The 13,234-nt window shown below is 42.0% G+C and overlaps 1 protein-coding gene across 2 annotated transcripts; it reads left to right on the top strand.

Annotated features, from left to right (window-relative positions):
* Positions 1 to 2,407: 2,407 nt before the first annotated feature.
* On the top strand, positions 2,408 to 10,710 carry LOC124042146. 2 transcript variants are annotated; one of them, XM_046360522.1, is made up of 7 exons: positions 2,408 to 2,535; positions 4,220 to 4,422; positions 4,551 to 4,655; positions 4,743 to 4,838; positions 5,508 to 5,618; positions 6,278 to 6,404; positions 7,445 to 10,710. In XM_046360522.1, exons 1-7 carry the CDS (start codon positions 2,517 to 2,519, stop codon positions 10,462 to 10,464), a joined length of 3,681 nt encoding a protein of 1,226 aa, XP_046216478.1. In that variant the 5' UTR covers positions 2,408 to 2,516; the 3' UTR covers positions 10,465 to 10,710. The 2 variants fall into 2 exon arrangements, with proteins under 2 accessions (XP_046216478.1, XP_046216479.1); XM_046360523.1 differs by having other exon boundaries at positions 5,715 to 6,404; positions 7,445 to 7,467.
* Positions 10,711 to 13,234: the final 2,524 nt, after the last annotated feature.

Below are 13,234 nucleotides of genomic sequence, written 5' to 3'. Positions count from 1 at the left end.
TGGCATGGTTACATGTGGTCTGCGGTTGTGAGGCCGGTTGGACGTACTGCCAAATTCTCTAAAACCCTGACACAGCCTGGAGGTGTGCTAAGTCATTTTCCTGTTGAAAAACAAATTATAGTCCCACTAAGCGAAAACCAGATGGGATGGCGTATCGCTGTAGAATGCTGTGGTAGCCATGCTAGTTAAGTGTGCCTTGAATTTTAAATAAATCAGACATTGTCAACAGCAAAGCACCATCACACCTTCTCCATGCTTCACGGTGGAACCACACATGCGGAGATCATCTGTTCACCTACTCTGCGTCTCACAAAGACAGTGGTTGGAACCAAAAATCTCAAATTTGGATTCATCAGACCAAAGAACAGATTTCCACCGGCCTAATGTAACTTTTATTAACAAGGCACAACTGTTAATTGAAATGCATTCCAGGTGACTACCTCATGAAGCTGGTTGAGAGTGCCAAGCTGTCAAGGCAAAGTGTGGCTACTTTAAAGAATCTCAATGATAAAATATTTAGATTTGTTTGAAACTTTTTTGGTTACTACATGATTCGATATGTGTTATGTCATCGTTTTGATGTCTTCATTATTATTCCACAATGTAGAAAGTAGTCAAAATAAACAGTATACAAAACATTAAGAACACTGGCTCTTTCCATGACATAGATGAAAGCTATGATCCCTTAGAGGTCACTTGTTAAAAAATCATTTTACCTTTATTTAACTTGGCAAGTCAGTTAAGAACACATTTTTATTTACAATGACAGCCTACCGGGGAACAGTGTCTTGTTCAGGGGCAGAACGACGCTAGGTCAATTATGCGCCGCCCTATGGGACTCACAATCTTTGTGTCAAGAACTACAACGCTGCTGCATGTTTTTTTTTACTCAATAGTTTCCCGTGTGTATCAGGAATGGTCCACATCCAGCCAACTTGACAACTGTGGGAAGCATTGGAGTCAACATGGCCCAGTATCCCTGTGGAACACTTTCGACACCTTGTAGAGTCCATGCCCCAATGAATTGAGGATGTTCTGAGGGAAAGGTGGTGGGGGGTGGGATGGTGTATCTGTACTTTACTATTTATATTTATTACAACTTTTACTTCACTACATTCTTAAAGAAAATAATGTACTTTTTACTCCATACATTTTCTCTGACACCCAAAAGTACTTGTTACATTTTTAAGGCTTAGGAGGACAGGAAAATGGTCCAATTCACTCACTTATCAAGAGAACATCCCTGGTCATCCATACTGCCTCTGATCTCGTGGACTCACTAAACACAAATGCTTTGTTTGTAAATGATGTCTGAGTGTTTTATTCTGTAAATCTGGTTTGCTTAATATAAGGAAACTTAAATATATTTTAGCATTTAAAATCAAGTATTTAAAATCAAATAATTATGGACTTTTACTCAAGTAGTATTTTACTGGGTGACTCACTTTTACTCAAGGATGACAATTTAATATTTTTTCCATCAATGGAAAATGTTGGGTTTTTTCTTTTGCATGTTGCTTCTCAGCATTGTACAGCAACACATTGTCAATATCCTTTACAAACTGCAAATGTAAGTATACACGATTGAAATAAGCACAAAATAAGTAGCCCATATGCATTTTGAACTTGCAAAAGATGTAAGAAGCTATATGGTTCATGTTGCCAGCAGCATACCATCCCACTGCTGGCTTTCCTCTGAAGCTAAGCAGGGTTGGTCCTGGTTGGTCCCTGGATGGGAGACCAGATGCTGCTGGAAGTGGTGTTGGAGGGCCAGTAGGTGGCACTCTTTCCTCTGGTCTAAAAATAATATCTTGGGGACATTGCCCTTTGTAAGGTGCCATCTTTTGGATGGGATGTAAACGGGTGTCCTGACTCTCTGTGGTCACTAAAGATCCCCTGGCACTTATTGTAGGGGTGTTAACCCCGGTGTTCTGGCTAAATTCCCAAATATTGCCCTCATACCATCTTGGTCACCTAATCATCCCCAGGTTCCAATTCTCATTTCTCTCCCCTGTAACTATTCCCCAGGTTTATGCTGTAAATGAGAATGTGTTCTCAGCCAATTTACCTCTTAAAATAAGGGTTCAAAATAAATATGGTGTTTCACAATGATAATGTGTTACTATCCAGTAATGAATGTCCACAGAACTACTTTGCCCCATGTATGTTACACACAGAATAATGAACTGTTGTGAAAGCCACAAAATGTCAGCCTTTTTCCCCCAAATATGAATGACTGTATATTTGTTCAGTAAATGTGTTTAGAAAAAAAGAACAAGTACAGCTTTTTTCCGGTAAAACTGCCCAGGAGGGCCCAATGTTCTGAATAAAGAGTGCAGTACAGTAGGTGGCAGTGCAATATTGGTTACGACGTTTCCGCCAATGAATGAACAGAGACCAGTGTTTACGACCTTTTTACGACAAAAGGTTCTTTATTTCCCGTGTTTACATCCAAACCCTGTTTAATGCCAGAGATGCCCAACGCTATATAGTTGCAAGTGCAAAAACGGCATCGGATGGAAGCTTTTAGAGACGGTTAGTTATGTTACTCCCATAGAAACTCATTCCTTGTCGAGATCTAGCATACATTTGGTGTATAATTTGGTCTGAAAACGTTATTCATACGTTTACATTTTGGTGGCACGTGTTTTGAGGGTTTGAAGTGTAAAAGCAATTTTGATGTTCAGTTTGCATAATCTTACGAGTCTGATATTTAGAGGCATTTAAGTCACATTTACACCAACCAGCTGTAGTTATCTGTTCATATAGTAGAAATCCTAGAGAAATACTTGACCTGGAGGCGAGAGAAACGCACAGTTGTTTAGGCGAGGTGCTGGCAAGCGGAATGTAAGGCTTGAAAAAGAAAAGTTGAGCCGCACACTCTAGGAGCTCAGATGCAATAATTTAATAACATAATAACCAACGTTTCGACAGTCAAGCTGTCTTCCTCAGGGTATAATAACAAAAATTGCGGGTCACTAGTTTATATAGTGTCAAAGGACACACAGGTGTCTGTAATCATGGCCGGGTATGGCTTGATATCATTGGTTACTTTACAGATATAAATATAACATATAAAAAACATAAATAGATATACGATCATAGATACAATTTGGCTATATAAGCCTACAAACATTTACAATGACTAGCAAAATCACAAGAACGGTGCTACGATGCTCCGAGATTCGTACTTTTAATTTGCGCTTAATTTTACCCACATAATTTTTTACCACAAGGACAAGTTATAAGATAATTAACTGCCTTAGTGGAGCACTTGGTAACAACAACTTTTTTGGGGGGGGGATCTCTGTCCCTGTTTGGGTGTGTTTGAAGTATTTGTAAGTGCCATTGCATTGACTGCAGCCATTACACTTGTGCAGGGGTATTTTGGGGTGGTACATCTTTGAACATCTTGGCCATGTTCTGTTATAATCTCCACCCGGCACAGCCAGAAGAGGACTGGCCGCCCCACATAGCCTGGTTCCTCTCTAGGTTTCTTCCTAGGTTTTGGCCTTTTCTAGGGAGTTTTTCCTAGCCACCGTGCTTCTACACCTGCATTGCTTGCTGTTTGGGGTTTTTGGCTGGGTTTCTGTACAGCACTTTGAGATATCAGCTGATGTACGAAGGGCTATATAAATAAATTTGATTTGATTTTGTCAAATCAGAGCTTTTACCAATTGATCTCTGAGATTTCTGCAAGAAAATACATTCCCAATGCTGTCATCGGATCTTAGAATTTTTCCTTGGACTACTCATAAGATACCTGCCAGTTGGTAGAGCATGGCGCTTGTAACGCCAGGGTAGTGGGTTCGATCCCCGGGACCACCCATACGTAGAATGTATGCACACATGACTGTAAGTCGCTTTGGATAAAAGCGTCTGCTAAATGGCATATATTATTATTATTATTATATTATTATTATTATATTATTATTATTATTATTATTATAGAGCGTTGGACTAGTAACCGGAAGGTTGCAAGTTCAAACTCCCGAGCTGACAAATCTGTCGTTCTACCCCTGAACAGGCAGTTAACCCACTGTTCCTAGGCCGTCATTGAAAATAAGAATTTGTTCTTAACTGACTTGCCTAGTTAAATAAAGGTAAACAAAAAAGTAGGTCCTCCTGTCATCTCTGTTATCCAGCTAACTGAATTTGTGTCTGCTGTAGGTCTCCCTCTATCATCTCTGTTATCTAACTGAATGTGTGTCTGCTGTAGGTCTCCCTCTCCCCCTATCATCTCTGCGTCTGTTGGTTCCTCCACTGCGGCTGGTGTCTGCAGCTCTATGGCAAGTTGTTCAGCAGAGAGACGTAATGGACTACGGGTTGGTGGAGGAGTTTGTCACCACTGTGTTGGAGATAGTTCCTGATATGATGAGTTACAGGGAGAGAGTCCAACTCATCATGGGGCTGCGAGCACAGGTGAGAGATGGTGCTGATTGGTGGAGACCAGGGAGTGGCCAGAGTTCCTCAACTCTCATCTTCTGATGTCAGTGCTCAGTTTTGTTTGTTTGTTGGCCCACCCACCAGTCTAACTTTTACTTCATCAGCTGGTTCTGGAGTTGTGTCGCTCTGATCACCTAGCCAACCCTGAGACTATCCAGCCACACCTGAACAGGATGAAGACCTGTATCATCACTCATAGGGGCAAGGAGGTTAGTACTACCCAGTAACAGATCAAGACTTGTAACGCTGCTACTTAGTTGAATTTATTATGACTGAGCTATCTATACTTCCTGTAGATTTCTGATCCAGAGGTGGAAGCGTCAGAATCAAACTTCCTGAAGCTGATTCAAACTCTGCTGGAAGACCCAGTCGAGAAGGAATACTTCTTTCAGGTCAGATTTGTAACTAAGTAGCTGCTGATGATTTTAGATTTTATTTGATTAGACTCTCATTTAGTCCTCATTCGCTCTAATCTTCCAAGAATCCTTGATGGTGATGACTCCAGAGTGAATGCTTTTACAAGGAATTGAAACTTATTATTAGATTTTTTTTAAAGTACTGAATATTGGGCCTCCCGAGTGGTGCAGTGGTCTAAGGCAGTGCTAGCTTTGCCACTAGAGTTTCTGGGTTCGAGTCTAGGCTCTGTTGCAGCCGGACGCGACCCGGGAGACCCATGGAGCAGCGCACAATTTGGCCCAGCGTCGTCCGGTTTAGGGGAGGGTTTGGCCCGGCAGGGATGACCTTGTCCCATCGCGCGCTAGTGACTCCTGTGGCGGGCCGGGCGCAGCGCACGTCGACACGGCCGTCAGGCGAACGGTGTACCCTCCCACACATTGGTGTGGCTGGCTTCCGGGTTAAGTGATTGTGTCAAGAAGCAGTGCTGCTTGGTTGGGTTTTGTTTCGGGGGACGCACGGCTCACGACCTTCGCCTCTCCCAAGTCTGTACGGGAGTTACAGTGATGAGACAAGACTGTAACATCCAATTGGGTAGAAAAAAGGCTAAAAGTTTTTTTTTTAAGGGGAAAAAAGTACTGAATTTCCTCTACTTGTTTGTTTCTTAGAGTGTGTTTTCAGAGGAATTTGGCCCCAAGTATAACTCAGCACTGCAGACTCTGGTGTGGGAGTTCCTCTCCAGGCTGGAGAAGCTGCTTCCAGCACCAACCCTTCAACAGGTACCATGCTAACATCTTATTACCTTTAACAGGGACCATGCTAACATCTTGTTACCTTCATCGGGGACCATGCTAACATCTTATTACCTTCATCAGGGACCATGCTAACATCTTATTACCGTCATCGGGGACCATGCTAACATCTTATTACCGTCATCGGGGACCATGCTAACATCTTATTAACTTCATCGGGGACCATGCTAACATCTTATTACCGTCATCGGGGACCATGCTAACATCTTATTACCTTCATCGGGGACCATGCTAACATCTTATTACCTTCATCAGGGACCATGCTAACATCTTATTACCGTCATCGGGGACCATGCTAACATCTTATTACCTTCATCGGGGACCATGCTAACATCTTATTACCTTCATCGGGGACCATGCTAACATCTTATTACCTTCATCAGGGACCATGCTAACATCTTGTTACCTTCAGCAGCATACTGTCATAAAAGTTGTTTTTAAAATTCACTGTACAAAGATATTTGTCCTTAAATGACAAATGCTCTTTAAGTGAATTACTAGATGGTTATAACAGAGTGAAAATATGCATAAAGACATATTTCTTAAAAGCTACCACGTGTTTTTATGTTATAATACAAAATGGATACATTGACCTTTTTAAAAGCCATTCTCTCTCTTCCCATTAGACGGCATCTTGGTTCCTACCTGACCCCTCTGTCCTGGAGGAGTGTGTGCAGTGTGTATCCCACCCTCAACCTTTGAAGACCCTTCTCCAGCACCACAACAATACATGTGGACATGTAGACACCAATGGTAGGAGAAATAGACTTTGGACAGGAAATAATGTTATGTGATTTTTAAGCTTTTTCTGGACCCTCTTCCCGACAGCTGAAGGTCCCGACGCTTCAGCGCATGTGGGGGATTCTTTACTACACGCACAGTCAATTCAATTCAATTCAAGGGCTTTATTGGCATGGGAAACGTGTTAACATTGCCAAAGCAAGTGAGGTAGACAACATACAAAGTGAATATATAAAGTATATATAATATAATATAAAGTATATAATATATAATTTAGTTGAACAGTCTCTGCTCTAACTAGTAGAAAACCTCCCTTCACTTTGGACAGGAAATAATGTTATCAGATAGCCTATAACATTTTAATGTTTGGCTTTAATGTTTTAATATTGACTTTTTTTCTTCTTCTACTGTCTTCTGCTCTACTCGTACTGTCTTCTGCTCTACTCGTACTGTCTTCTGCTCTACTCGTACTGTCTTCTGCTCTACTCGTACTGTCTTCTGCTCTACTCGTACTGTCTTCTGCTCTACTCGTACTGTCTTCTGCTCTACTAGTAGAAAACCTCCCTTCACATTTCTGACTGTCAGACGTGAATGACAATTCTTAATGTTTTACCAGTGCAACGTCCGTGCAGCATCTCGGCATACCAAACATTTCATCTCAGAGTTCATGGAGATATGCATTTAGATCTTCTTGAGTTGCACAGTGTTGTTTTGAATTAAGTAGCCTACAGTGAGCATTATATTATGCTTAGTAACGTTATACTATGCTATTATATTTGGTTGTGTTATGTAGAATACTATCATTATGTGATCTTGCAGACATTTGATTCAGACTTTGATTTAACTTGATTAAACAAGCACAATTCACCAGAGCATCCTGTTCTCTAGGAGTAGAGGAGAGACATCCCGCACATGCACAGAATCTTCTGGACCTTTAGCCGTCGGGAAGAGGGGTCTAGAAAAGTCCGATCTGCAATGTGAGGATATAACATGTTAGCCTTTAATGTTTAAAAAAATATATATATAGACTTTTCTTGTCATCCTGTCCTCAGGTCTGTTTTCTGGCGACAATCAAATCCCAATCGAAGCTGACCCAGAGGTCCAATCAGAACCTGTGCAGCAATGTATGAGCCATGTCTCATCTGACAATGAGTCAGACATGATCCCTTTGTTGGAACTGGGGATTGATTCAGACCGAACTGTGCACAAAGGGGTGGAGCCTGTGCACAAAGGGGTGGAGCCGGTGCACAAAGGGGTGGGGCCTGTGCACAGAGGGGTGGAGCCTGTGCACAAAGGGGTGGAGTCTGCTTCTTTAGAGGTAGGGCATATATACAATGAAACTACAGAGAAAAATATTAAACACAACACACCAGGTAAAGAGCTAGCAAAATATATGCAAAATAATACATATTTTCACCACCTTCACACTGACAGTGGGCTGAAAATCCAAGGAAAAGCCTACAGCAGCCAACAGGAAGTGCAGGACATTTCTAGTTTATCTACTTCCTGTTGGCTCCATCAGCCAACAGTGCAGCTGCACAGACTTGACATTGCTGATATGCTTTTACCTGTGACAGAGGTCTATTCAACACCGAGGAGAGAGAGGCTTCAGATTGACAAAGTGGGATCCCAAGGACAGAGAAGAGGACAGGTCATATCACAAAAGAATGAGAGGAATATCAATGAAGAGCCGTCCGATGGTCAACCTCAGTATTCTCTGGCCCCTGACCCATCCCTTACCACAGGGCAGCCTAAAAGAAGCAAGCGTGTCAAAATATGCTCCTTGTGTGGAAAGACTTTCAGCGAAGCAAAGGATTTGACGGCACACATGAGATGTCACAATGAGCAGAGCCCTTCCAAGTGCACCCAGTGTGGACAAGACTTTGAACACCATGAGGACTTACAGAAACATCAGCAGAATGTGTGTGAGGCGGCAGCTCAACCTGAAGAGGACAACATGTCTACGACATCCGTGGTGGATCAGACGGAGCTAGCAGAGTCGTCCAAAGCCAGGACATGCCGTGTGTGTCATAAAACTGTCTATAGTAGAAATTATTTGAGAAAGCACCTGAAATCCCAACACGGTCAACTCCTGAAGATACACAAGAAACACAAAACGTTTTTCTGTTGCTCTTTGTGTAATAAGACCTTTGGATGCAGAAATGATTTGAGAAAGCATCTGGAATCCAAACACCGTCAACTCCTGAAGATGCATAAGAAACACAAAAATATTATCTGTTGCATTATGTGTAATAAGTCCTTTGATCTTTCTGAGCCAAACAAGTGTGAGGTGAACCAACAGCAACTCTCCAGGAAGGCACACCCAGAGGCCAACACACTTACAGCTGCAGTGATACCACAGCCCTCAAGCACTACATCCCAGAACCCAACAACCTCCAATGCTCTGCCCATTCAGGCACAGTTCTACAATCACTACAGAACATGTCTTTTGTGCAATGAAACTTTCGATACCGCAGAGACCATGAGAAAGCACCTAAGATTTCAACACAATATACTGTCTTACTTGTGCCACGATTGTGGGGAAAGTTTCCCAAGCAAATTAGATCTTCAGAAACACTCAAAGAATTGTTTGAGTTTTCCAGATTCAAGAAAATGTAATGAGTGCAGGAAAATAACTCCTCAAACAACGCAGCCGCAGGCAAACATTTGTCAGGAGATGAACCAAAGACAACAGCAACTACCTGCAGGGGGAAATGAGATGGAGATCCCTCAGTCCTGCAACACAGACGTTAACTTCTTAAATTACTTGCAGCGATGCCAGCCAAATGAGTGTGAGAAGATTCACTTTCACGGAGGACAGCAAGACTGGAGTGAGGAGGCTTATCCAAACCAGCTTCCAGGGGAGGTTTATCCAAACCAGCTTCCAGGGGAGGTTTATCCAAACCAACTTCCAGGGGAGGTTTATCCAAACCAGCTTCCAGGGGAGGTTTATCCAAACCAGCTTCCAGGGGAGGTTTATCCAAACCAGCTTCCAGGGGAGGTTTATCCAAACCAGCTTCCAGGGGAGGTTTATCCAAACCAGCTTCCAGGGGAGGTTTATCCAAACCAGCTTCCAGGGGAGGTTGATCCAAACCAGCTTCCAGGGGAGGTTGATCCAAACCAGCTTCCAGGGGAGGTTGATCCAAACCAGCTTCCAGGGGAGGTTGATCCAAACCAGCATCCAGGGGAGGTTGATCTAGAGGAGGTTGATCCAGCCGACAGAAGCAGTTCTCCCATTCCAAGGGAGAATGGGACAGATATTCCCCAGAGCCATAGCACTTCACCCCAGAACCCAACAACCTTCGATACTCAGACGCAGCCACCTGGCATCTCTCCCCCAGCCTGGCTAAAATCTAGAACATGCCCTTTGTGCTCAAAATGTTTTGCTTATAAAAAGACCATGATGCAGCATCTGAGACGTCATTCACAGGGTCAGGGACCCTTCATGTGCACCATATGTTCAAAGAGCTTTGGTACCGCCAGCGATTTGAAGAGACATCGGGGAATTAAGAGCGGTTGTGGGCCAAATCATCGTAATCTCGTCGTACCTGAGAATGTTCCCACAGAACAAAAAACTGTCTTCTCCTGCCCTCATTGTCAGGGACAGTACACGAATAAAAAAAAAATGAAAGCACACATGGTATGTCACACAGGAGATGGGTTCACCTGTAGGTTTTGTGGCAAGATATTTGCTGAAGATAAGAAATTACGCAATCATGTTCGTTCTCATATTGACAGACGACATCTATGTGACACATGTGGTAAAGATTTCACATCTCTGTCTAACTTGAAAAAACACACACTTGTACACACAGGAGAACAGCCGTACATTTGCCCAGACTGTGGCAAACGTTTTAGTCTGAAGGGTAACCTGAAAGTCCATCAACAGAGTCATACAGGAGAGCGGCCATTTGCGTGCACAATGTGTAAAATACGCTGTTTCACTCAGACTCATCTAAAACGGCATATGTTGAGGCACACAGGAGAGAAGCCTCATAAGTGTTTGGCTTGTGGGAAGACATTTCAACGGAAAAACACATTGAGGAAACATCAGCAAGATTCTTGTTCTTAGTTCTTGGCTTTTACACACTGCCTTCTTGAGATGCAGACTCAGTCATACTTTTTTTTCGCTCAACATTGATAACATTTAGTTGATGGCATTAATGGCTTGCAATTGGTTGTAGGTTCTAGTCAACAGACAAGTAGGCATCCATCTTTTGCAACTTTAACTTTTTGCCTATTTGTAATATCTAGTGTGTGTGTGAGTGTGTGAGTGTGTGAGTGTGTGAGTGTGTGAGTGTGTGAGTGTGTGTGTGTGTGTGTGTGTGCGTGTGTGCGTGTGTGCGTGCGTGCGTGCGTGCAAAGGATATTGTCAATGGTTTGCTGTATAATGCTGACAGAAAAATAATATATATTCTGTTTTGTGTCAAATATTGCCTTTTTTCTGTCAGCATTATACAGCAACCCATTGACAATATCCTTGACAAACTGCAAATGTACCGTAAGTCTACAAGAGAGATTGAAATAAGCACAACATAGGTAGACCGTATGCATTTTTAATGTAAACAAGTATAAATTGTCACCCCTACATTTTGTTATTGTGTTTAACAATGATCATGTGCTGTGACCTTATTTACTATTATGTATTGATTTCTTCTTCAGTCTTTATGCAATGTGCACTGCACAGAACACAGGAAGTATAATAACTGAATTATTGTAATGTTTGTGTCAGGGATTGGATTGCCAACTGGCAATTTGACACAAAAATAAAATGTCATTCACCACAATCTGTTAGCCTTTTTCCCCACACAAATCTGCCCAGGAGGGTGCAATGTTTAAAAACAATCCAGATGGAAATGTGACTGTCCATTATCCATCCATTCCCTGTCTGCCCTGTCCTTTCCTTGTGCGCGCTACTGTCACAGTACAGTAGGTGGTAGTGCAACGTTGGTTACAACGTTAAAGCCAATTAATGAACACAGACCAGTGTTTACGAACTTCTTACAAACAAAGGTTCTTTATTTCCTGTGTATACATCCACCCGGTCCGTGCTATCCGGGATCCTTGGGACGACTAGTTGAAATGTATAAAATGGTAAAGGTTTAGGTGTTGTGCTCCCGAGTGGCGCAGCGGTCTAAGATACTGCATCTCAGTGCTAGAGGCGTCACTACAGACCATGGTTCGATTCCAGGCTGTGATTGGGAGTCCCATAGGGCGGTGCACTGTTGTCCTGGGTAAACTGTCAATGTAAATGAGAATTTGTTCTGAAACTGACTTGCCTAGTTAAATAAAAAAGGTTCGGTAGAGTTTAGGTTAGGGACATCCCAAGGATCCCAGATTGCAAAAGACTCATCCAAATCCTGCTCTATTACCAGACATGCCAAACACCTATAGGGGCAAGCAGTGTGCAGGGGGACATGAGACAAAGAATGTGTTGTATTGGTGGAAAACGTTGTGTGTGTTAACTGTAGGGGTACACATGGTGCTGGAGATCAGAGGTGTCTGCTGATTTGATTTTATTAGATCTCTTTTAGTCCCCATTTGGACTAATCTTCCAAGAGTCCTTAAACATTCAAATACAATGTATAATACAAACACACTTTCACATATAACACACTATTACAAACATACATAATACACTAACATAATGACCCAATAAATACTCAAATCTAAACAAATATTGATTCTTCATCTACTGTAGTTCCACAACATTTCTATATACTATATTTAAATGGTTTTTAAATAATGTTTAAACTTATATATTGAAAGGTTTCTAGTTTGCTCAGTTAATTTATTCCATTTCTTTATTGCTCTTAAATCAAAATGTTCTTTTGCCCATTTCTTTTTTCTGTCTGGATAACGCATAGATGGTGGACAGTCTATTCCTAGTATTTACGGAATGTCTGTCTCTTACCAACTGAATACCATTGTGAATAGAACTTGGCCGTTTTAAATTATGTATATTATAAAATAAGATAAGCATGTTTTTTTCAATTATCTTGTCGATTGATGACCAACCAAGAACACTGCACATGACTGCAACAGAAGAACCATATCTCCACCTTAAAACAACCCATGACTGCAACAGAAGAACCATCTCCACCTTAAAACAACCCATGACTACAACAGAAGAACCATATCTCCACCTTAAAACAACCCATGACTGCAACAGAAGAACCATCTCCACCTTAAAACAACCCATGACTGCAACAGAAGAACCATCTCCACCTTAAAACAACCCATGACTGCAACAGAAGAACCATATCTCCACCTTAAAACAACCCATGACTGCAACAGAAGAACCATATCTCCACCTTAAAACAACCCATGACTGCAACAGAAGAACCATATCTCCACCTTAAAACAACCCATGACTGCAACAGAAGAACCATCTCCACCTTAAAACAACCCATGACTGCAACAGAAGAACCATCTCCGCCTTAAAACAACCCATGACTGCAACAGAAGAACCATATCTCCACCTTAAAACAACCCATGACTGCAACAGAAGAACCATCTCCACCTTAAAACAACCCATGACTGCAACAGAAGAACCATATCTCCACTTAAAACAACCCATGACTGCAACAGAAGAACCATCTCCACCTTAAAACAATCCTTGCTGCTTTATTCTGTGCATTCTGCAGCCTCCTAACTTCACTAGATGATGCATTTCTCCAGACCACCGAACAATAGTTCACTTGACTCTCAACCAATGCCTGTGTTATTTGCTGGAGGATTTTACCTGGAAAATATTTAGCTATCCTTCTGATTATGCATGCTGTTTTAATATGTTTTTTTACATAGATTCGTTATTTGAGACGACCATGATAAGCAGTTGT

The sequence above is a fragment of the Oncorhynchus gorbuscha genome, linkage group LG08 (assembly GCF_021184085.1).
Source record: "Oncorhynchus gorbuscha isolate QuinsamMale2020 ecotype Even-year linkage group LG08, OgorEven_v1.0, whole genome shotgun sequence".
Classification (NCBI taxonomy): Eukaryota; Metazoa; Chordata; class Actinopteri; order Salmoniformes; family Salmonidae; genus Oncorhynchus; species Oncorhynchus gorbuscha.
The sequence above is the reverse complement of the archived record's forward strand: the minus strand, read 5'-3'. Positions and strand labels throughout refer to the sequence as shown.